At 35.9% G+C, this 26,537-nt stretch overlaps 1 protein-coding gene across 1 annotated transcript in view; it reads right to left on the bottom strand.

Annotated features, from left to right (window-relative positions):
* L3MBTL4 (L3MBTL histone methyl-lysine binding protein 4) overlaps positions 1-26,537 on the bottom strand; it is a 536,490-nt gene that overhangs the window by 316,834 nt on the left and 193,119 nt on the right. The window contains exons 8-12 of the mRNA XM_043991609.1: positions 26,274-26,365; positions 21,110-21,264; positions 19,948-20,024; positions 14,669-14,754; positions 5,095-5,205 (exon numbers count right to left, since the gene is read on the bottom strand). Of these exons, the coding sequence (XP_043847544.1) occupies positions 5,095-5,205; positions 14,669-14,754; positions 19,948-20,024; positions 21,110-21,264; positions 26,274-26,365 (521 nt within the window). The remainder of the gene's footprint in view (positions 1-5,094; positions 5,206-14,668; positions 14,755-19,947; positions 20,025-21,109; positions 21,265-26,273; positions 26,366-26,537) is intronic.

Below are 26,537 nucleotides of genomic sequence, written 5' to 3'. Positions count from 1 at the left end.
CCTGTTTCCACTTTGGTCTTTTTTTCCTATTTTTAAATTTTTGTGCTGCAATCTCTATTAAAACTTTTAAAATCACCATTTTCAAAATCATCTGAACTGAAAAGAAATCAGCAATAATTATTTGACAACATTATAATCAGTAATTAGAAGGTCAAGTCTTAAGAGAACAGTGCAACTAGTTAATACTATTTTATTATATCCCTAATTTTCAAAACACTTTCTTAACTTTTTCCAGTGAGAAATTTTGACAAGTTCAAAGATGCATGAATCTGTCTCCTTTTTTGATATCTAATTAAACTAAGACTCACCAAGGTCTATGTCTTCCCCAAGGCAGAGCACAACCCCTAATTTCAATGGGTATCAGCTATCTTACATTTGCACTAACACCTCCATGCAATTTCCCCCTAGGCTTTAAAACAGAAACTTCTAAACTTATTAACCTGACCTAAAATTCAGAGCTGTCTTTAGTCTAAGTTGACAATATGCCACACTAATGTCTTCTGGCCATAATGTTCTTATTTCCTTTTAGAAATGCTATAAATACAGCCTGTTAATGCATTAAATATGAAAAGACTAACTGAAAGAACTCAATTTATTAATGATTCAATAGACCTTATGCTGAAAAGCATCTATTTGGAATTCATCTATTATTCATTTCACAGCTTAGCTGCCATTCCCATAGGGCAAATATTTATTAAATATTACTATTTTAAGTCATCGCTATATGTTTATTTGTAAAAGTACATATTTTCCTAAATAAAGGCTAAATTTCCTAAAAACATCCATCATTCAATGGTAATTTAACATGTATTTTCTGAGACAGTAGCAGGAATGGGCTTTCAGACACAAAGGATATTCATGCAACCAAACAAAAGAATAATTATTAAACAGAATAACTTGACTATAAATTGAACAAGACACACTAATGGAAAGACATCATAAATATTTATAAGTGTAGTAATTAATAAACACAACAATGAACAACAGGAGGAAGCCAGCACTTTTGAGACCCTATCCAGTCTTAAAAAAATGTAATAATTCACTCACCAATGGGTAAAGTAAGAGGTGGGCCGCATTGAGCATACAGTGGCTCGTATTTGCTGAATTTTCTGATTTATAGATATATTACGTAGAAATAGCTACTTCCCCCATTTCTTTGTGGGGACATTATCTGGATGCACTAAAAAGTGCATCAAGACAATTACACACCTATGATGAGAAAAAAGAAACCCCCAAAGACCACTCTTGTCTTTGCATGGATTTCTCTAGTAAACAAATACATAAACAGCTATTAAGAACCATAGCTATGAAAAGGAGAATTAGTTTAATGAGTAAAATTACCCTTTTAGAAGAACCAGCTAAATACCTGAGAGGGGTGTGTGTGTGTGTGTGTGTGTGTGTGTGTGTGTGTGTGTGTGTGTGTGTGTGTGTGTGTGTGTGTGTGTGTGTGTGTAACTTTGGAAAGGACATTAATGAGGATACAGGTCTGGGGAGCATGGAAGAAAATAAGATTCATCTCCTTTGAACCCAGAGTTCACAGATCCACAGAATTAGAATCACCTCTAAGACAATGGCAACAAATGGTCACCAATAATAGGCTTTTGCTTGAAGATTTCTAGTGAGAAGGAACAATTTTCCCCCCCTCAAGATACTGTGTCCAAATTTTGGAAAGGAATAAGTTTTAGGAAGTTCCTCTTAACACTAATATATGATCTTATTAATGTGTCTACTCCTTCTAATGAGGCAGATTACAAGCAATTTATGACCTCCTATTATATTTATTGATAATATCTGGTCTCTTATAAACATAAATAAACTATATATAAGTTTCATTAGAATCTGTTAATTGGGGGCAGTTAGGTGGCACAGTGGATAAAGCACAGGCCCTGGATTCAGGAGGACCCGAGTTCAAATCCAGCCTCAAACACTTGACACTTAACTAGCTCTCTGACCCTGGGAAAGTCACTTAACCCTCATTGCCCTGCCAAAAAAAAAAAAAATTAATCTCTGTTAATTACCCCACACTCTTTCTCTATGACCAGCCTATGTTTTTTTCATGGTCGAAAATCCTTTCTACTGACAACTTTTACACTGTTTTTCTTCTGTAATTTTTCATTAATAATGTGTTGTAGGATACTTAGAACTACCATGCTTCTTTGCCCTTTGAATGTTGATTCTTCAAAGACTGATATTCCATGCCTCATGGACATAGAGTATAACTGTTTTTTCCCAACTTCTACCCACCGACCTTAGTTCTAACCCCTGGAGATGAGCAGAACAAGTCTAATTCTTTTATAACTCCTTAAATATGTGGCATCTAAATATTTGCAGTTCCTTTGGAGTCTCTCCTTATGTAATGGTCTCTTGTTCTCCCACTATGTTTCAGCCTCATTAAAAGACCACAGAAAGAATATAGAATAACTTTCACTGACCTCCCTGGGATACTATCAATTTGAATGTGAACAGGGATAGAATTAGCTTTTCTTGGCTGACACATCACATTGTTAATTTGTATTGAGTTTGCAATCCACCATGACTCCCTTATCTTTGTCTCATGCATTTTAGGGTGGTATTTTAATTAGAGTTCAAATGTATATTTTTGTCTTGACTAGGATTTTTTTAAACATTCTTTTACTGCCATCCTGAAATAATTTGACAAGCATTTCAATAGGAAAGTAGTTTTTCAATAAGAATACAACAATTGGAGTCAATACAAAAGTTTAATTCAATTTCTAAAAATTCATTTATAACCAATTTTCTGGAACAGATTGAATATGTAAAATGTTGCTTATCTCTATGTTAAACAAAAAAGTTTCAATAGCTTAAAAAAAAAGTCCAAGAAAATCCCATTCAAAATTGAGTGAAATAAATGTTGTATGATCAAAAAACAAAATATACTTATAGCTGCTCTTTACGTGGTGGCAAGGAATTGGAAGTTGAGGGGGTGCCCATCAATTGGGGAATGGCTGGACAAGTTGTGGTATATGAATACAATGGAATACTATTGTGCTGTAAGAAATGGTGAGCAGGAGGAGTTCAGAGAAACCTGGAGGGTCTTGCGTGAGCTGATGATGAGTGAGATGAGCAGAACCAGAAGAACATTGTACACAGTATCATCAACATTGAGTGTTGATCTACTGTGATGGACTATATTCTTCTCACCAATGCAATGGCACAGAAGAGTTCCAGGGAACTTGTGATGGAAGAGGATCTCCAAATCCAAGAGAAAAAACAAAAAAAAGAACTGTGGAGTATAGATGCTGAATGAACCATACTATTTCTTTTGTTTTTGATGCTGTTGTTTTTTTCTATTTTGAGGTTTTTCATCATTGCTCTGATTTTTTCTCTTATAACATGACTAATGCAGAAATATGTTTAATGTTATTATGTGTGTGTGTGTATATATATATAGATATAGATATATAGATATATACACAACCTATATCATATTACCTGCTGTCGAGGGGAGGAAGGGGAGGGAGGGAGAAAAATCTGAAATTGTAAAGCTTGTATAAACGAAAGTTGAGAACTATCTTTACATGTAATGGAAAAAAAATACTTTATTAATTAAAAAAACACAAAACCAAAATATACAATAAGAACATGTTCAAAGCAGTCGTGAAAATTAATGTTAAAAATGTAAGTAAAAGCTAAGTACTAAACCAGTCATTCTCTCTTTCTATAGATCACACCTTGATTGTAAGATTAAGATTCTTGCTAGAATTTTCCTGAGCACCAGGATCTAAAGCCAATTAAGACATCATTGGTATAACACCTACTACCAACTACTCTGTCATACTGGAGTAATTCACATTGACTAGGTTCTTAGGCCATAGTTTCTTCATTTGTAAAATAAGAAATTTTTACTAGAGCATTTTTAAGACTCCTTCTACTTTTAAAGCCCAACAAACTGCTACCTTCACTTGGCAGTGTGACAGAGAAGGAAGACTTAATTGGAAATCACATCAGAGTTGGGTTTAAATCTTGGCCCTGCCACTTAACTAACTCTTCTTATCTGGGCCTCATTTTCTTCATCTGAAAAGTGGAAGGGCTGGACTACATGACCTAAAAAAGAACACTTCAAGTTATGAGTCTCCATTGCTCTTAGAATGTATGTCTAACACCTTATATTGATTAATATCTCATTAGATAATTCTCTATAAGATGCATCTCAAATAACTTAAATCACTTGCGTATCACAACTTTTATGAAACAATGCATCAAAAGGTCATTTCTTTGGAGTGCCCATGTGCATATCAATTCTAAATCAAAACTTCTTTCTGCATAGCATCTATTAAAATTATGTTGGTTCCTTTTCTTTTTTATTATTATGAAAATTAACTGTGCCTGGGTGAAAGATGATTTCTGAACCAAAGTCACCTGAGTTCTATGATTTAATGAACTGCACTGAAGCTGTACATGCTAAGCATAAAAAAAATTAAGAGCTTTTGAATCACTGATTTTTTTAAATATTTATCATCTTGAGGAAATTCAGAGATGTGATTATTAATCAAAATGTTACCTCAAAACCTAATCTCTTCTTTTAGCTATAGCATTGGGATTTCATTTCTATTCTGCACAGTGTGATTGAGATAAGAGAAAAAGGCAAAACTGTGTTGGTGTTGTCAAGGACTGCAATGGCACAGCTGCTTTCGGAGGAGAGAAAAAAAAACAATGATGTTATCAGCATGTGAGAAACTCTAGTGATGGCCTAAATGGAAAATGTATTAGCATCTTTCTAAAGCTTGTGAGTCACTTCTAGCCTGCATAGCCTACCCACTCTTAAATAAATGAGAGTGCAGGGACTAATCATACTCAGCAAAGCTTGTGTTGGTAAATGAGGTCAGTCTCATTTTGCTTGATTTCTCAATAAATCAGGCACATTTTATCATTGGAATTCTTTAGAGGAAAGAGCTTACAGTGCCTATTATTACTACCTCCATTACAGACAAGGCCGAACTGTATCTATTAGGCTTTACGTTCACAGAAGCAGGTTGATATTCCTCCCTGTAAGATGTCAAATGTGATGACATCCTGGAAATGGAAGGAGGTTGGGAGATAGAGCAGAGAGAATTAATAACCTGGAAACATTACCTTTATTCTTTGGTCATCTACATCTACGATGGTGGCAACACGAATTAAACTGGGATTACGTTTATCTACTGCTTCAAGTTTCATATTCACCAGGAATCCATGAGGCTTTCGCTGCAACAGAAACGAGAAAGATGAGTCACAACCAACAGGGCAATCCGAAGTAAAAAATACAGGAGAAAAATGAACTCAATATACTCTTTACATAAATATAGAAATAGAGGAAATTAGATACAGATATGCCACCCTGGTAAAGTAAACCTGGTAAAGGAACCATGTTTAACATTGTTAGTGACTTTGAAGGCACTTAAAAGGTTATCTAGTCTAACCTATTTATTTTAGAGCTGAGGAAATTAAGATCTAGGAGTTAGGTGATTTACTTGCATCAAGTAATACAATAGCTAATAACCTGGAGAATCTGGATTTGCATCCAGGTACCCTGACCCCAAATCTAGCACTCCTTCCAGTGACCTGGAAGGACCTCAACTAATGAAAGCCAATGCCTTTTTGTTCAAAGGTGCTTAAAGTATATTGTTATTTTAGCAAACCAACCTGTTAACTATCTATTAGTGGTTATTTGAAATACTGAGAATATTCAAAGATACAGGATGTTTGAGTCACAAATTTAATGAATGAGATAGTCCACCAGAACTTTTTGATCTCTCCAAAGTTTATCTGATTTTTTTTTTTTCTGTGTGGGTTTTGGTTTTCTTCTTATAAACACTTTGCAATTCAAATAAACATTGGCTGTTTTCACTTTTCAGTTTTATAACGAGCAACAAACAATAAGGCAAATGCACAAACAGAAATTCTTACAAAAATTAAAGAACTTAGATGAAAGCAGTAACATTACAATTAACAGAATGCACAATCTATAAAGACATGCATATTTATGTATTTATCAGTATATATGCATGTAGATGTATCATGTATGTTTATCTATTTATTTAAAAGGGTAATAATTAAGATATTTCCCAGATAAAACCACCCTTTCCTGGACACTATTCTCATGTTTTTTCTTCTCCTATTAGAATGTCATATTGGTTAAGAATTCTTAACTAAACAAGAGATAGATGCATTCAAAAAAGATAAAACAGGTCATTTTAATTCCATGAAGTTTAAAAAGTTTTTTCATGAAGAAAATTAATACAACTACATTAGTAAGGGAAGGAACTGAAAAAAATAATCTTTCAATCAAATATTTCTGAGATTTAACTGATATCCAAGATATAGAGACAAGAAAACAGAAATATATAAGGCCAAAATCCATTCACCAATAGATAAGCAGTCAAAGGATATAGATAGTTATCTAAAGAATTTAAAACTATTAACAACCACAGGAAAAAAATGATCCAAATTATTAAGAATAAGAGAAATGCAAAAGCAAATAACTCTGAGGTTTTATCAGCAAATTAGAAAGAATGACAAACAAGGAATTTAGTCAATGTTGGAGAAATTTTTTTTTTAAAGGGAGGCATAAAAATGTACTGTTGGTGGAGTCCTAAATTGGTTCAACCAATCTGAAAAGCAATTTGGAATTAAGTAAAGAAATTGACTAAAATATCCATTACCATTGACCCAGACCTTCTATTGCCGGGCATATCCTCTAAGGAGATGAATGACAAAAATAAAGGTCTCAAATACTACGAAATATTTATAGTAGCACTTTTCTAGTAGCAAAGAACTGAGGAAGAAAGTGAGGAAGGAAAAAAATGAAAGAACAGATTAAAGAGATGGAAGGGAAGGAGGGAAAAAGAGGGAATGAAGGAGGATATGTAGATCCCTATAACTTGAAGAATGGCTAAACAAAATGTAGTCATGGGTATAATGAAATATTATCATGCAGTGTAAAGATGTATGGAAGATATATGGGAACTGATGCAGACTGAAATAAGCAGAGCCAGCAAAACAATATATACAATGACCACATTGTTGTGAATGCTATTTTCAATTGACATTGTTGTAAATGGAAAGAACACTAACGACAAGATAATAGAAACTGAATGCTGTGAAATGATAATGTCTAAGATTAGCCCTCAAAAAAGAGTCATGAGAAGGCACCTCCTTTTCAATACCTTTCTGGAGTGGGGGACTATGGGTGTGGAGTACAACATATAAAGTTCAGTATGATGGTCAATAATACCAAAGTCTTCCCCCATCCTCTTCCCATTTTGTTTATAGTTTGTTATAAAGGCTTATTCTCTGAAAGGAGAAGAAAGGAGGAATATATCAGAACATACAAATGATTCAAGAATAAAGGTATCAAAAATGTATTTTTAAAGAAGAGAGGGGCAGCTATGTGGGGCAGTGGATAGAGCACTAGCCCTGGAGTCAGGAGGACCTGAATTCAAATTTGGCCTCAGACACTTAACACTTACTAGCTGTGTGACCCTGGGCAAGTCACTTAATCCCAACTGCCTCCAAAAAAGTAAAATAAAATAAAGGAAAGAACAAGTGTTTCAAGTGTAACTTATCAGTTGTCCAATGAAACAGAAATGAGAAATGGAAGAAGCTTCTGGCTTAGAGGATGGAAAAGCTAAATGATTTGCCCAGTGTCACAAGGCTAGTGTGTCAGGGGCAAGACTTGAAGTCAGGTCTCCATCCACTACATCACATTGCCCCTTCACAACTTTTACAATATGGAATATCTGGAGCATTGTGTGTTGTTGTTTTTTAAAGTGCTGGAGTGATGAAACTAGGAGATGAAAATGTATATACTGAATTACCCATTATTATAAGTAACAGAATGATAGAGTGGATAAAATGCTGGTTGTTGCATTGGGAAAAGCTCAGTTCAAATTCTACCTGTAAATCTTCCTCTAGCTATGTGATCATGCCCAGATCACTTAAACTTAACTGAATCTGTTTTATTCATTTGTAGAATGGAAGCGGCACACTCTATGACCTCTGAGGTCTCTTTCAGCTCCAAATCTATTATTTAAATCCTAACTATTCTGTTTAATAGATCTGTTACACTGGGCAAGTCACAATCTCTCTTGCTCTCAGTTTCTTCATTGGTATCTATTCCATCCACTTTCCTTTAATTTCTAAGATCACCTTAATTCACCAACATATGACCTATGTGACCTCAGAAAAGCCAATTAATGATTCAAGCCTCAATTTCTTAATCCTTGAAATAAGATTGGGGGGGGGCAGCTAGGTGGCGCAGTGGATAAAGCACTGGTCCTGGATTCAAGAAGATCTGAGTTCAAATCTGACCTCAGATGCTTGACACTTACTAGCTGTGTAACCCTAGGCAAGTCACTTAACCCTCATTGCCCTGTAATAAAAAAAAGAAAGAAAGAAGATTGGTTGTACTATGTAATCTCTAAGGTCCTTTAAAATTCCATGCTATGAGCTAAACACCAATGTCTGACCAATTCCTCAAATTCAACATGTACAAAAGTGAACCAATCGTTTTTATCCTCAAAGACTGCCTGTCTGTGGTAGTACTACCATCTTCTAGCCACCTGGTCTAGAAATGTTTGAATTATCTTTGAAATTATCCAATATACAGTCCGTCCCTTCTTTTCTACTCTCACTGAAATCACTCTTTAGTTGATCATAACCTCAAAAATAGTTTATCACAAGAACCCCCTAACTGTATGTCTATCCTACAGCCAATCTCTCCACTTTGCCATTTTCTCTCCAATCGATTAATCAGTTATCTGAGTAATCTTAATGTACTGCTAGGATAATATCACTCCTCTATTCAAAATGTTTTAATGAATCTTTGTTGTGTTGAGGATAGAATAGTCTTTAGACTGATATTTTATATACTACACTTTCTGTGGATGTATTTTATTTACACTCCCTAACCCATAATGTGGTTCCTATCCCTATTTCTAGCTCTCTCTCATACAATTCTCCTTGATGTATTTTATATGACAGCCACTAATCACTATTCTTGTCCTGTTCTCTTTCTTCTTTGTTCTTCTGCACTGCCTGGTAAAGATTCCCTACACCAAGCATCTGACCTTTTAAATCTTTCCCTTTCTTCTAAACCTAACTCACATCATCTCTTCCATGAAGCCATCTCTGACTCTGCCCACAAGTACCTGGCCTCCTCCTCCACAACATAGTGTAACAACAAAAGTTCTCGAAAAATAATCTACAAAACTCTGGAGGTCCTTGAGACCCTTTGAGGGAGACTGAGATAATAATGCTAAGACATAAGCATCAAAATTCTGTTACTGCTGTTGCTGTTGTTCAGCCATTTTAGCCATGTCTGACTCTTCTTGACCCCATTTGGGGTTTTCTTGGCAGATACTGGAGTGGTTTGCCATTTCTTTTTCCAGCTCATTTTACAGATGAAGAAACAGAGGTAAGCAGAGTTAAGTGACATGTCCAGGGTCACACAGCTAGTAAATGTCTTAAGCCAGATATGAATGCAGGTCACCCTGACTCTAGGCCTGACACTCTACCCATTGCGCCACCTAACTGTTCATTAAAATATTAATGCTTATGAAAATTTTCTCCTCTTTTCCAACCACATATGTATGAGGCCAAATTTTTTTTCATAGACTTGAACCAAAACAACCTATCACAACAAACTGAATGTAGAAGCAGATCATGAGAATCCATCTGTCTTTTATAAGCCAGACATTAGATTTGCAAAAATATGTAACATAATGCCACTCATCTCTCTATTTTTGTTTTGAAAAATATACTTACTTTCATCAAAAAATTATTTATGTTAACATATAATGTGTTTATTATTCTTTGTAAATGAATTAGTAAATATTTTAAAATTTTAAATGTTTTAGTTTCTAAGGGAGTAAATATCTAGAGATAAAACGCATGTAAATAAAAGTCCCAGGCCCACAACAATTTGTAAAAGTGTAAAGAGGTCGGGCAGTTAGGTGGAACAGTGGATAAATCACCAGCCCTGGATTCAGGAGGACTTGAGTTCAAATCCTACCTCAGACACTTGATACTTACCAGCTGTGTGACCTTGGGCAAGTCACTTAACCCTCATTGCCCCGCCTCCCCCCTCCCAAAGTGTAAAGAGGTCCTTAGACCAAAAAAAAAACTGAGCACTGCTTGAGTGGTGAATGTAGCACTGGACTTGGGCTCAGGAAGACCAGGGTTCAAATCTCAGCCCAAACCAATACTAGTTGTGCAACCTCTGACAAGTTATTTTAAATTTTCTTACCTCAGTTTCTTCATCTATAAAATGAGGAAGTCAGACTCAATAGCCTCTAGAAACCCATCTAGCTCAAAATCTATGATTCTATGATTTTCTTCCTAAATTTTGCATAGCATTCTATTTAGACCACTTTTTTTTGCCCTTAGCACATTCTTTTAGATCATAATAATTATGCAGAGTCCTTATTCAACTGTTAGCAGTTGAAGGGCTTTGTATTGCCAGGGCTTTTAACTTAGTAGCTGCTTAGATGTTCACTGAATTGGATCCTCTTTATAATTTTTTTTTGGGGGGGGTGAGGCAATTGGGGTTAAGTGACTTGCCCAGGGTCACACAGCTAGTAAGTGTCAAGTGTCTGAGGTCAGATTTGAACTCAGGTCCTCCTGGAATCCAGGGCTGGTGCCCTATCCACTGTACCACCTAGCTGTCCCCTCATTATAACTCTTTCAAAAAGGCAACTAAGTAGAGCTATCTCTGTTCAAAGATTATGTTCTGGAGTAATCTAAGTCATTATTATAAACACCAATTATTTTACAACATAGGTTATATTATTTACATCCTTTGTCCGTTATCCTGTGTTCATATATGGGCACTATATTTTATGATGGACTTTGACAAATTGAAAAATATGAAAGGGGAGAGCAAATAGAATGATGACATTCCTTGAGTACTGGTTGAACAAACTTGAGATATTTAGGAGGACAAAACAAAGATCCAGGAGGGACATGAGAGTTGTCTTCAAATAACTGAAGGGCTGGCAAAGGGAAAAAGAATTAGAATTGCCTTGCTTGACCCCAAAGGGTAGAACTAAATGAATGAAAGTTGCAAAAGAGAAAACACTTAGGTCTGATATAAGGAAAATGTTCCTGAAAATAACAGCTATCCAAGAGTGGAATGGGATGTCGAGTTAAAGTGTTTGGTCTCACTAGAGGTATTCACGAAAAGGCTACTTGTTGGGCAGTTATGTAGCAGATTGTTGTTCAAGTAGATGTTGCACTAGATGATCTAAGTCTAAAATTTTGTGATTGAGGCGAATCTATCATCACTGCAGATCTACTCGCTAAATATGTCTTAATCACATACCATGTACACAGCACTGGGGACAGAAATAATAAATAGCTAAGACATTGAGAAAAATAATTTTCATATTAATAACTAGTTTTACATATGGAACCCAAAGAACCTCTTTTAAACTATTTATTATTAGCAGGTTAGTTATACATAGGGTTATTTCTCTTTCTCTTTATACTTGCTTATTCAAAGCCCAGTCATTGTGAATGACAGGGCTGACAATGAGACATTCTCATCAATCTTGGGCAGGACCCCACCCAACTGGGAAAGCTTATTACTGATTAAAGGGTAAAGAAAATCTAATCTAGGTGAATTCCAGACCTCTGTTCAACACAGGTAGGAGTAGGTGGAGAATAGATTTTTTTTTTTATAGATTTCTGGATGTAGAATGATCTGGGAAAGTGCTCAAATGATCAAAGTCAAGTTCCCCAGCCCCTCATTAGAAAAAGCCCACCTCTCATTATAATAGTTATTCTCTCATTAATTGCTAACCAATCAGAAATGATTTTCACCTCAGGTATTTAAACATTAAGAGAGCTCCATGGGGGGGGGGGGAGTCTCTTACAAGAGGGACCACAGACCTCAATTTATTATTTGCTAGCTTAATTAATAAACTGAATAAGAAAATAAGAAATTATGTCCCTTGGACTTTTCATTCATCTCACAATTCTGGCCATGAAAGAACTTACAGTACATAGTGTTCCAAAAGCCTTAGGCTAAGTTTAAATTCCCTGTACAATGAGGGTATTAGACGCATGCATAAGGCACTATGATACAAGGAATAATGTGGTCGATATATGAGAGAAGTCCAGACAAAGTTCTATGAGGGAACGAAGGGAGGGAGGGAAGGCGAGAGGGAGGGGGAGAGAGGGAGAGATCACATCCAATTGACCAGGAATTAGCAAAACCATTGTAGCGACAGTGGTAACTGGCAATGAGAAAGAAGCAAGGGCAAGAAATGGTAAAGGAAGGGGTACTCTGGAGTAGGCACAGTCATAAAAGTGACAAAGAATGAGAATAAAGGACAATCTAGTTTAGCTGGAATATAGAATATATAAACAAGAATAGAATGACATATGTATGGATATGTAGAAAGGATCCAGATTGCAGAGGGTCTTGAATACCAGGATAAGGGATTTCTAATGTAATTCAAAGACGCTGAAAGCCTTTGAATAAGATGAGTGATGAAACTGGAGCAACAAATTAGAAAAATCTTAATTGGCCCACTGTAAAGAATGAATTAGACATGCATCAGATTAGAAGAATATAGCCTGGAAGGTACTTTTTTGGATAAAAGTAAAAACTAATCATTTTCCATTATATGGTTGTTTTTCTTAAAAGATAAATGCAAAGAAAAAGAAATGGAATTAAGGAATCCTTTACATTGATTTTCCAGGTGATTCAATCTTCCTCTCCCATCCCAACATTTAATGTTGAAATTTTGGCTATCTTTTTAGTAGTCCAAGACTTTAAATCCCAAATATTCTCTCCTCCCTTGGATACTATGACATGATGATCCCTAGATTCTATTCCTATCAGCATGACCATTCTAGCATAGTGTCCCTTGCCAGATCATTCATTATCCACCATCTGACCACTAAACGGGACCATCCCACAAGGCTCTCTCCTGGACATATTTCATCTTCTCTCAGTCTACTCTCTAACTTGGGGACTTCATCTGTTTCCTTGTATTTAATTATCAGGACTCTCAAAGGTGCATATCCAACAATAATGTATCTCCTAACTCATTATAGATTGTCGACTACCTGCTGGATATCTTCACTTGGATGGAATTCATTTTCTTACTGGAAAACCCACATTTCTTCAACAAATTTGCCAATTTCTGTTGAAGGCATTTCATCTTTGTAGCCATAAAGAATCAGAAATTCGGAGTCATTCTTCTCCCTCATTATTCCTCATATTTATTCAGTCAGTCATCAAGTCTTGTCAATTCTACATAAAAAATGCCCACTACATCTATGACCCCCTTTCCCCTCTTACACAGTCACCACTCTAGTTCAAACACTCATTTTTTGGTTTAGTCATTTTTCAGTCATGTCCAACTCTTCACGATCCCATTTGGGGTTTTCTAGGCAGAGATTTTGGCAGAATGGTTTGCCATTTCCTTCTTCAACTCATTTTACAGATGAGGAAACTGAGGCATACAGGGTTAAGTGACTTGCCCAGGGTCTCAAAACTAATAAATGTCTGAAGCTAGATTTGAACTCAGAGAGATGAGTCTTCCTAACTCCAAGCCTGGTGCTTTAGTCACTGAACCACTCAGCTGTCCCAAACCCTCATTAACTCTCACTTGAATGACTGTCAGCACTTCCTAGAGTCTCTTAGAGACTCCCTGAACCTAATATCTCCTTGCTCTGAATCCATCATGCACACCGCTCAATATCTAAAGCAAAGATCTAACCATGTCATTCCTCTTATCCTAGAGATTTTAGCAACTTCCTATTTATCCTCTAAGATAAAATACAAAACTTTCAGCCTAGCATTTAAAGAGCACGGATTTCTAACTGCCATGTACTTTTCCAGGCCTATCTCATATTATTCCCCTTCAGACATTTTCTAGTCTAAGCAAACCTTCCTGCTAACTCTTCCTTACTGAACAACACTGTAGGGTTCATCTCTGTGGCTTGGGCCCCCATGTTGGAAATGTACTCATTCCGTACCCTTACCTAATTAAACTCTATAATGTCCTTCAAAGGCCAGCTAAGCACCAATTGCTCTGTAAGGTTTTTCTTGACCCCATCTTAGTATTTTTTCCTTTTTAAAATTGTTGTTGTTGTTTAGTCGTTTTTCAGTCATGTTTGACTTTATGACCCATTTGGGATTTTCTTGGCAAAGATACTGGAGTGGTTTGCCATTTCTTTTTCCAACTCATTTGACAGATGAAGAAACTGAGGCAAACATGGTAAGGTGACTTTCACTGGCTCACATAGCTAGTAAGTGTCTGAGGTCACATTTGAACTCAGTTCTTCCTTACTCCAGATCCAGTGCTCTCTCCACAATGATTCAATACAATATAAGCTCCTTCAGGGTGAGGACTTTTTAATTACGGCTTGTATCCTTAACAGTCAACACAGCACATAGAAGGCAAACTTGTCAGGAGAGATTCAATAACTAAGATAAATAATCAGGTTTAGTTTCTTTGGGGTATTTTTTTTTTGAGGGGGAGGGCTGGGTTTTGGTCAGAACCTGTGATTTATCAGTGTAGGGAACTCCCAGTATGGATATGCACTCTACTGAAGCACATCAGCAACTCCTCTGTAATTTAAAAATTTGCCAGGGGTGTACATGCAAACACACATACACACATAGATATGCACACACCTGTACATACACACTAACCATTTTAAAAGCTTTGACTGGTACTGCAGAAGACTGTGTAGCTTCCAAATAGTCTGTCCAAGAAAAATTTTCCGGATCAGGATGACCTGAGAGAGAGAGAGAGAGAGAGAGAACAATGATCACAAGACCATTAAGACATCAACCTTTCTTACATGTACTACATAATATTTAAAACAACAGTAGCTAATAATGATATAAGTATTCTTTTACCAAAATAACAGTGCTATAGGGGCAGCTGGTAGAGCAGCAGATGGACTACTTACTGGGCCTAGAAGTCAGAAAGACCTGAACTTTAATCTGGCCTCAGAAACTAGCTGCGTGACCCTGGGGAAGTCACTAAACCCCTTTCTGCCTTCATTCTGCCTTGAGCGGTAAAACAGAAATAATAACAAAACCTACCTCATATGGCTGTTTTGAGAATCAAATGAGATAATATTTTTTTTTAAAGTACTTAGAACAAAGGTGCTCAGAACATTCCCCATTCACGCATCTTGTAACTAAAGGAAGTTTTAGAAAGGTAAGCAGCCCACGTAGTCAATAATATTTTCCTCCCCAAACTATGAGTAAGACCTTTGCTACTAGAGGTTAATCTGATTTTAGTTCCATTTCTTATAAAGGAATTCAAACCTCTTAAGCAAATTGTTCCCTAGAGATCAGAAAGATTCCTATCAGATTTGTGAAAGTCTTTTCACTAAAAGATTTTAGAGAATACCAGTGATATGAATTTATGAACATGTGAAACTTATTTTTTTCTGTGATTTAAGTTCTTTAAATCTGACCTATTTTTTCCTTAAGTTATTTTATTTCAAATCTAAAAGAACTGAAATAGTCACTAGGGGAAACCACAAGCTGTTCTACTTTCAAATTCTGTAATTGCTCTCAGAAGAGCAATTAGCTATAAGCTGTGACTGATAAAGCAAATACATTTTTCTGACAACAATGTAATTGCAACCATAAAATATAATTTGATATAAAAAATCTATAGGCTTAAAATTATGACAGAAAAACTCATTGACTTTTAGGAAAATGACTATAGTTAGCAAATCATTCATCCAAAGGTTGTAAGAAGAAAATCACTAATGTGGACAATGCGTAATCTTTCTTATGAGTTACACTTAAATCAACAGACACAAAAAGGGAAATTCAAGCAGTCCTACTCTGAGTAATGACTTAGAAGACAGAGGCTGAATGATAATATGATAGAAAAAAATAAGACAGGAAAGCTTTAAAATAACTTTAGAAAAAAGTCCTCTTTCAATAATTTGAGATGCTTTTTTGCTATTTCAAAAGTAAAGTTTTATAATTTTCTATAAATTCATCCAGATCATATGAGGTTTTTTTATTCAATTCCATTCAATTCAACAAACATGTTTTAAGAATCTACTTATAAAGAAGATGAAAAAAAAATGCCTATTGGTTTTAATTCTTTCATGACATCAAGGGTCTAAAAAACATTAAAAATAATTTGCATCTGAACAATAAGAAGTTTTGCTATAAACTATTGCCTAATCTTTGGAACTGAAATGGATTTTAGTATTAAATTAGGAAACCAGAGACCTGTGTTTAAAACCCAGCTCTGCCTCTAGCTACCTGTGTGACCCTGGGCAAATTCAATTCCTTTCTCTCTGATCCTCAACTTTCTCACCTGCAAAATAAAGAGGTTGAACTAGATGAGCATCTAAAATTATGATGCTTAATTAAAGGAGGATTTTGTGCAAATGTCAGGAACCAGATTTCAATGAAATCAGCCAAGTGGATAAATGTGTCCAACTGCCTTCAACACACATAGGGATCTTCAGATGATCCTAGCTGTCAACTCTCCAATTCCTTTAAACTGAAGAGAAGAGCTCAAATGCCCATTACATGGAAGAGCTTATTTGTGAAGACTGAATTGGACACTGGCTGGAGATAACCTTCTTCCTTGTGTAGTCCTGACTAGAATGTGACATGACAAATGGAGATGATGTTCTCACCAAAGTATCAAATGATCAAATGCATGTTCTTTGCATCAAAAAGTACTCTTCTGCGGAGTAAATTAAAACTTAAGGACACCAACCCTAGGCCTTATCCTCAGGCAAAAAGAATCCAAGATCAAAGTTGATAAAGCTGGTTGCTATGGAATGAACTCCCAAAGGCTCTTAAGACCAAAAACACAGTAGGCATTTTCTTCAACATAGCCTAACTGCTGAGAAAGAGAAGTAATAAGAAATATGAAATAGAAAAGGCTGGAGAAACATAGAAATTATTTGTTGCCAGTCATCAAGTTATTAAACATTTATTAAGCTCCTAGTATATGCCTGAACTCAGGAAGACTACTCTTCTTGAGTTCAAATCTGGTCTCAGGCATTTACTGACATGTGACCCTGGACAAGTCACTTCACCGTGTTTGTGTCAGGAAATGGCCAACCACTCCAACCTCTGGCAAGAAAACCCCAAATGAAGTCAAAGAGAGTGGAATGTGACTGAAAAAAGACTTAGCAAATATGCAAGTCACCATGCTAAGCACTAAAGATAGGAAGAAAGGAAAATAAAAAACAGTCTCTGCTCTCCAAAGAGCTCAGAGTCTAAAGGGGGAGACGACATGCAAACTATACACAAACAGGATGATAAATCGGAGATAGACACAAAGAAGGCAGTAGTAGCATTATGGGGGAATTTCACATTATCTTCTCTGTATGCAAAACCAATTAGCTGATTTCAGCATCACATGTAGCCTCTAAGATAGGTCAGCAGGATGCTGGGGAGGCAGAAAGAGCATTGTCTCTGGAGTTCTGAATGGGACATTAAGGGACATGAGTTTGCATCCTGGCTCTGCCACTGTGAGACCACCTGTATGACCACAATAAATAAACATTTACTAAGCACCTACTGAATCCCAAAGCATGTTTCTTTTGCACTACTGTGATTTTTGTTGATATCGATAGATTTGATATTCTTTTGCCTTGATATGAGGAGGAAATCTTTTATTTCTTCAATCTTGCAGGATATAACAATGTCCAGAGCCAATGAACAATGCACTGAAATTGTCCAGTAGCCACTGAAGATAGAAAACAGCAAACTTGATAGGTTTTTTTTCTTTTTTTAAACCTAACATTTTGTGGAATCTTAGTGGAAAGTTACCAGCCTATTTGAAACCAACCTATGATATGGTAGAGGAAGGCACCAATATCCTCCCCCTCAATGGCATAAAACTGAGTTGAACTCAATAATTTATTCATTTTCACAAACTAACTGATCCTTTTTATTACTCCCATCCCTCCAGGGCTCTAGAGTCTCTGCAATATCAGGATTGTTTCCCCCCCATCATTCTGCTTTTAGCTCGTGACAACAATGGTGGTGACTTTGCTTCTATTTCCTTAATGGGTTGTCTGAGGTATTTCTAGATTTTCTCAGTGCCAAGCGATGAGGGTAATGTACTTCAACTCAAGTACTGAATTTCATCCCCTAAGGACAATAAGAGCAATGTGAAATGAGCAGGAAGGGTAGTCATCAGTACAGAAATTGGAAGGAATATCTTGCTAACTCCAAGTAGAAAAACTATGTATATTTTGAGATCTGACAAAATCGTCAGCTCATCTTAAAGTGGATTATACTAAAGTTAGCTTTAGCCATTTTTTTTTCAGAGATACAGGACAAGTGACTCAATATAAGCTCAATTTATCTAAATCAGATTGAACAAATAATTACTTGTCTTGGGAGATCCTTCCTGACACATGTAACAGGCTTAAATATCTTCAATTTCTTAGTGAATAGCCATTTTTCATAAACTCCTTAGAATTACAAAGTCAACTTCTAGATGTATTCTGGATATTTTTAGAACAGTATGTCCACCAGAGAACAGTCGATACAGGATCTGTATTTAAATTAAAAGTTAGATTTTTTCCCCGTGAACCATTATTTAAATACCATGCTAAGATTAAATAGACAGCTACCATACACAACTCATTTTTTTGGTTGTATGCCAGATGCACAAATGGCAAAGGTATTAATGGATCATTTCTTCGAGGGATTTTGATAATGCTATAATGAATGATGTGTCACCTCTTTGATCAACTTTGTGGCCTTTTAAAGGTCCTTTGAAAGAGTTCTCATTAATTTAACTAAACCATTAAGAGGCTTCTAAATTAGCTTGGTGAATTGAGTCTGAGCTTTTACATACATGTTCACTGGGTCACAGATTTAGAATTCAAAGGGATATCAGAGGTCATCTAGTACAAACCCTTCCTTTTACAAGTGAGGAAACTGAGGACCAGAGAGTTTAGGTAAGTTGTTCATGGTCACACAAGGAGCAAGTATTAAAGGCAAGACTTGAAGCTAGGTCTCATGATACCAAAGTCAATGGTATTGTATCACTTGGCTCCTCGTGTTCTAGATTTCCATACCTTACAATGTACTCAACATCACTACTAAAATTGACTTGGATAGACTGATGTGTGTGAAAATACAATCAATGATAAATTTGGTTGTTATAAGTTGTAACTACCTAGATAAAATATCACGGTCACTATTTAATTTGCAAAATAATAATAATCCACCAAAATCACTTAAGATTTTCATCACAATAACCTTACTATATAGGTGATATTCCTCTCTCCCTCTTTCATTGTTATTGTTCAGTTGTTTCAGTCATGTCTGACTCTTTGTGACCCCATTCTGTGTTTTCTTGACAAAGATACTGGAGTGGTTTGCCATTTCCTTCTCCAACTCATTTTATGGATGAGGAAACTGAGGCAGACAAGGTGAAGTTACTTGCCCAGGGTCACACAGCCAGTAAATGTGTGATGCTAGATTTGAACTCAGGAATATGAATCTTCCTGACTCCTGGCCTGGTGGCTCTTTCCCCTGCACCACCTTGGGGCCTATCATTTTAGAGATATGTAAACTAAGTGTTAGAAAGGCTTGTCAAGATGTGCTAATTTGTTTAAGTGTCAAAGATAAGATTCAAACCTTTGGTCTTCTGATGCCAAAGCCACCTTCATCTTTCACTATGTCATCCAGTGGATCTCACAGAATTTCACAATCAACATGGTCAATAATTGAAGCACTGTTTGTTTTAGACGACTTTCTACTCTGTCCTTGCGATCTCATAACTGGGCTGGGGGTCTGGGGGGAAGTGAGCAGATTTCAACCACTTGCTGCTGAAAAGAGTTGATACCGTTTCATTTTGTTCTATACTTGTTGCTGCTAAAATTCACTTGGCCTATTCCAAAACATACACTGGAGTTTGCCATTCATACTATGCCTATGGTACAGATAAAAGAGAGGAAGGACCCACTCACCTTGGGGTGCTATCAGAGTTCTTCCATTTTTCTGACACCATCCAACTGGTTGAATAAAAGGACTATAAATATCACACCTGCCCAAAAATATACATATATAATTTTACTCTAAATACAGGATTCTTCTAATTAAAGCTAGATAAAGAGTTCAAGATTGATGATGGATATCTAGAGTAATTATCTTGAAATGAGAGATGACCAAATATTATTAATAGCTTTATGTATGTCACTTTGTATTAAACATTTTGTAAGCTGAATAACTGTCTTAGTATTCCATAACTTATCTGAAGTCTCACGAATCCTTATATAACACAAACCACGAACAATGCCCACCCTGCCTCAAACCTATACTTTGCATGATATTTTCATTCCATTTTGCATTCATTGTGCAATCAAAATTTGTACAGGTTCACTCATTTTCTGAAGAAGCAGCTCTTTTACTTATATAGTACATTCTGGGAAAGAGTGCTAGAAAATTATTTTAATGACAACTTCTTCCTTATTTAGGGTTATAGCTCAGAAATACCATCCCTCCTTTCTAATGCTGGGTTAGCTTAATGTCATTATATGATCTGTGTTCTCTGCTTTCTTTCAGCTTCTGAAGAACTCACTACAATTTATTTTTGATCTTCCCTGACAAGTAGCAAAACTATTTCTCAAATTTCTGGGGGAAAATAAAATTAAATTCTAACGTAGTCCATAAAAATGTCCCCTTTACTTACTAGACAAAATGTCACAATATGACCTACACTATACACATTAATTCAAATATGACACTATTACATAGTCTATAACATAACATAGGTGAAAAATAAGCTCTATAATTCAACTGTGTGTCAAGAGGGAAAAGAGAGAAAGAGTTGAAAAAAGGCAGCCAACTTCTCCCATGCTTCTATCATCTCTGAATATTCAACTTTATTTGAACATGAATCACACTTTATTATCTTTACCAGTAAATTGTAGTACTGGTATACCCCCTGAAAACCTTACAGCATCTATCCAGAGGGCTTCATGAATTGGCTAAACATTCAGAAGGACAGGTGACCTGGCCACTGTAAACCGCTCCCAAATTGGTGGGAGGAATCCATCATTCCCCTCTATCAGTGCCTAGGTAAGTGGGAAGTCACAACATTTTAGATCAACAAGGACACATGTTCCTCACCAATAATCATAGCTGTCAGCCCAGTTGTCAAAGTGCACAAGTAGGCGATCTCCAACAATATCTGCGATGGTGGCCACACACACCAAGGAAGGGTTCTTCCTGTCCACTGCTTCAAGCTTCATTCCCACCTGAAATTCTTCTGCTGGGGTTCCAATCTAGCAAAGCATCCCCATGGAAATGAATTTAAAAGAAAGCATGGAAGAGAACTAAACTAATATATATTTTTTTTAAATCTCCACAATTTCTGCTGCATTTCACCCCTTACCCTCTGGCATAGGACTAAGAGTGTTCCAGTAACGACTGTGCAAATAGGCTAGTATATCATATAGAGTTGCTACAGAGTCATGTGAAACTAGCTTTTATCATATGACTCCCTTCTGTTAATCATAGCTGGAATTTTTACAGCACTTTAAGGTTGCAAAGCACTTTGAAAATATTATATCATTTTATCCCCACAAAAATCTTGGGAGGTAGGTGTTATTATTACACCCATTTTACAGATAAGGAAACTGAAGAGATCATGTGACTTGCTCAGGGTAACTAAAGTCTGAGGCTAAATTTAAAGTCTTCCTGACTCCAGGTCCAGCATTATATCCACTGTACCATCTATCTGGTGGGTTATTTTTTCCTTCACTTAATTCTCTTTCCTTACAGTTCTTACTCAAATTAGATTAAAAAAAAACCCCAATCTTATGATTATTGAAAGCAGTAGTGGTTTTAAAAAATGAATAGATTTTTAACTAAAAAAACATATCAAAATATGTAAAGCATACACTTCAGTAACTTCAAAAAACAAAAGTTAAATGATCTGATCGCTTGTATGGACTCCCTCAAGATTTAAACTGCATATCTAAAAATTAGTGGGAAAGTTTCAAGCATTTTCTCATGATTAGAATTCATTTTCAGGTTTCAGCAGGGAAGACTTAACCTGCATACAAGTTTTATGCCCAGATTTGAAATTGCAACATAATTTCCAAAAATGGCTTTAACAACATAAATGCCAATTCTGGATTTGGAGGTCCATGGAAGACAGTGGGCATTGTAAAGGAAGCTGTTTGCCCCTGAAGGATTCCTGGATGCTTTCACACATGATCACCAAATCCTCATAAAAGTCCTATGAGGTACATAGGCTAGACATTAATATCTTCATGCCAAACAAAGGGAAACTGATACACAAAGAACTGAGATGCCTACAACCAAAGACATTCAACTAGTTGGAGGTGGAACCAGGAGAGAACCTTGTTTTTCTCATTTCCAAACATGTGCCATTTAGCCTTTAAAGCATGGGAGCCACTGGTAAAGTGAATGTCACCAGATTAGAAGGTTGGCATTGTACCCTGCCATTTCCGTTCTCATCATGTATGGCAGTATGAAAGGAGTGATGGCACAATGAAAATTCTACCTATTCAATTCAAAAGCAGATTTTTCTCCATTTCAAATGCCTGTCCAAAATGTATGTATTAATAGATTCAATGGGCTACCCATTCAACTTCATTTCAGAATCTGGGTAATATGCATTCTCTTTAAGATTTTGTTGTTAAGTTGTTCAGTTGTTTTCAAGTCAGATATGACTCTTCATGACCCTCCTTGGGGTTTTCTTGGCAAAGATAATGCATTAGTTCACCATTTCCTTCTACAATTCATTTTACAGATGAGGGAACTGATGTCAATGGGGTGAAGTGACTTGTCCAGGGTCCCACTGCTAGTAAATGTCTGAGACCAGATCTGAACTCAAGAAGATGAGTCTTCCTGACTCCAGGCCTGGCACTCTATTTTCTGTATCACCTAGCTGCCCTTTCTGTAGGATCCTAAGGGATTTCTCACAAGGAAGATAGTATTATTTAAGAGACATAACTAGAAGTTCTCTCCATTGGTAGTGAAATTTCTTCCATTTATGATATGCTCAGGACACCCCACATGACACTACCTTGATCAAGAACCTATTTCCCTACCTTCTACCTTGTTTGTTAATGATCACTCAAGCATCACAATTGTTATTCTGATTCCATCTGTCTAGAAATCTTGTTTGATCTTGATATAGGCATTGGAGGCACAAAGGTGGAGGGGAGAGTGCTTAAGGCTGTGATTTGCTATTCTAGAAAGTCAATTTACTTTTTAACCAACAAACAATTCATATATATTATATTGATCTTATATTGTCTACCCCTCTCAGTCAAGTTTAAGCAAATTATATATGAGATGCAATTGGCTGTGGAAAATCATTTGCTGTATTCTGGCATTTTCCTTCTTGCATTTTAACAAGTATTTCTTCAATATGCTCATGGGCCTATCAACTGGCTAACTGACAGATAATTCTCATATGGATCAGTAGTTAGTAACACCTTCCACATCACCATTTTTGAGTAACAAAGTAATCCATGATCTTTTACATATTTTAACACCCCGCCCCCAGATATCTTTTTTTTTTAATTTTTTAAAAACTATTATTTTATTCTTTTTTTTTTTTTTTTGCAGGGCAGTGGGGGTTAAGTGACTTGCCCAGGGTCACACAGCTAGTAAATGTCAAGTGTCTGGGGCCGGATTTGAACTCAGGTACTCCTGAACCCAGGGCCAGTGCTTTATCCACTGCACCACCTAGCTGCTGCCCCCCCCCCCGGCCCCAGATATCTTAAAAATCAATTTATTTATTTCCTAACTATGTCATCTTCAACACAAACTGCACATATTCAACACATACTTCATCAGGACTACATATTATTCCTGACTTTACCTATTTAATGTCCATTTTTAAGAAATTACATCCTATACCAATAGCCTCAATGTGGGGTTTCCACTATAACTGATGATGATAACACACTGCCATTTCATTAAAGATTCATTTTTTCCCTTTATGATTATGCTCAACCTATCAATTTGGGAATAGTTGAACAAAGTATGGTATCTGAATATAATGGAATACTATTGTCCTAAAATGGTAAAGTGGATAATTTCAAAGAAATTTTGGAAGACTTGTTATGAATTGATGCAAAAGAGAAATAAAAATCCAGAGAATAATTTATATTACAACAACAATGTAAAAGCAAACAAACAACAAATAACTTAAGAACTTAAGCTGTTCATTGCAATCCCCGATAACAACTTCAAAGAACCAATGATGAAGCATGCTCCCCACCTCCTGACACAAAGATGATTAACTCAGCTTAGAGAAGAAGACACCCTTTTTTGGATATGCCTAATGTGGGAATTTATTTTGTTTGCCTATGCATACTTGTTAAAAGGCATACTTTGTTTTATTTTTAAAGTGGGAAGGGGCAACAGAGAAAATAAATACTTGCTAATTAAGAAAAATATAGACCAGAAATACTGAAAAATGTGTTCCATCTTCAACTTATTTGATTGCATTAAACTTCTGAGTCTTCCAAAAGTCATATGGCTTTCTCCCCCCAATGAAAGAAATATTTACTTGAATTGGAATGTTGTACAAAGACTTTTCATACTGTTTAAAACTTACAAATCAATAAAATTAATAATTTTATATTAATTATGAATTACTCAAAAATACTTACAAAAATCCAAACTTTAAGGCACAAAATATTAACAAAAAAAGGCCTTTCCTCTCTTAATCTTGAATCTTTTCTTTTCCTTTCTCTTTTTTTTTTGGTGACAGGGAGGGAGGGAAGCCTGGGCTTCCTTGTGCTGCCTAATGTTTATCTTTCCCATAGACTCACCAGGTATCAAGAAGCAAAATATAAGCTGACCTTATCTAGTGTTCTTTTCTATTTCTTTATAAAATTACTCAATTCCTTCAACCTTTGCTACAAATTTTGATGCTTAATCTCCACAGGAGTTATTTTGAGTACTACAAGGCAAGAGAATCAAATATTCTATGCAATGATATTCTTGATGCCTTTGGGGTGATGATTCTCCTGGAATCACAGACTTAGTTGGAAGGAAACTTAACAGTCACCTGGTTCAAAGTTTGTCTTACAGAAGAGGAACTGAGGCACAGAGATCAAACATCTTATCCCAAGTCAAAGTAAATGGGAGGGACACAATATAAACATAGGTTCTTTAACTCTAAAACCATCCCTCATACTTCAAAAATCCAAAGAAAGCTTCTAAGCTAACTTCTTTATTCGCGTCTGCAAGGAAAATCTGTGACCCATTTTTCCATGTTGCAAGTTATTTGTCTTCTGTTTCATTTATTATTCTGATTTCATTTAACATTGATGAATTAGTAACACATCCTCTTTGTCATTGAAAACAGATCTTGCATTGAGAGGTCTAGGAGTCAAATTAATGTTTGGAGGCAGTCTACATAAACTAAGTGATTCTAATTGTCCTCTGAATCCTTTTTCATTACTCTAGCACTACTACAGACCAGGGGAAAGGGACACTTTCTGCTTTTCAGTTTCATGGATTCATTTCATTACCTAGCATTTAGACTGCTGAAGAGTCTGGAGACTCTTCTGGCAATGATGGTCCTTGGGGAAAAGGAACAGACAGAGGCACAATGGCATCTGCAACTTGTCCACCCCAAGGGGAGAAAACCACCTTAGTTTTTATGATATTAAGCACGACTTTTCTAGATACGTTCAGGACTACCTAGAAAATCTGCACTGGTTTGAAAAACACACATCCTCATAAATAGGTCAATTTGCAGTATCAGCTATTGGGAATGAAAGCATTTTGAAATGAGGTCTTTAATTTTTAAGTATCCTCAAATGTAATGACTTTTACCTATGACACATTTACTTTCCATATTTAAATTATTCTTTTAAGAAAAACTGGTATCTGCCCAGAGAAATGGTTGGTTTTTAAGTTGGAGAGAAAAAAATGAAAGTCAGAAAAATTAATTCTTAAAGAATCATCAAGAGGCAGTATGGTACCAGGGAAAGAACAACACTGAACTTGGAGATCAAGATAGACCTAGGTTTGAATCCAGCCTATGAACACTTACTAGTTGTATGTGTATACTGTTTGTATGCTAGTTTGTGACCCAAAAAAACTTTCTGAATTTGTGAGCCTTGACTTTATCTGCAAAACGGGCATAAGAATACCCATAGATATACTAATGAATGAAAAGTGCTTTGTATACATTATAAGCTATATATTCGCTATTATGGTGACCATCAATGTAGCAAATTTGGAAAAATGAGATCCAAAAAAAAGTAATCTGATTTATACTGAAATAGATACTTACAATACTTCTGCTTAGGAACAGTTTCTTGGGAGCATTTTGTAATTTGGAGGTCTTTAAGTTGTCCATACAAGTAACCTTGTCCTTTCTGTAACCTAATGGAAATGAAAATTCCTATGAGTACTTACATATATATGGTTAATGGATTAATGACTGATATTTTTATTCCAGTTTTTAAAATCATTTTGCCTTCATTTCTCCGACAAATGAAACCTATGGATTTATCTATTAGGCATCTCAAGTCATCAATTCATTCAAATTTACATT

This window comes from Dromiciops gliroides, chromosome 1, assembly GCF_019393635.1.
Source record: "Dromiciops gliroides isolate mDroGli1 chromosome 1, mDroGli1.pri, whole genome shotgun sequence".
Taxonomy (NCBI): Eukaryota; Metazoa; Chordata; class Mammalia; order Microbiotheria; family Microbiotheriidae; genus Dromiciops; species Dromiciops gliroides.
Note: the sequence above shows the minus strand (reverse complement) of the source record. Positions and strands in the feature narration are given on the sequence as shown.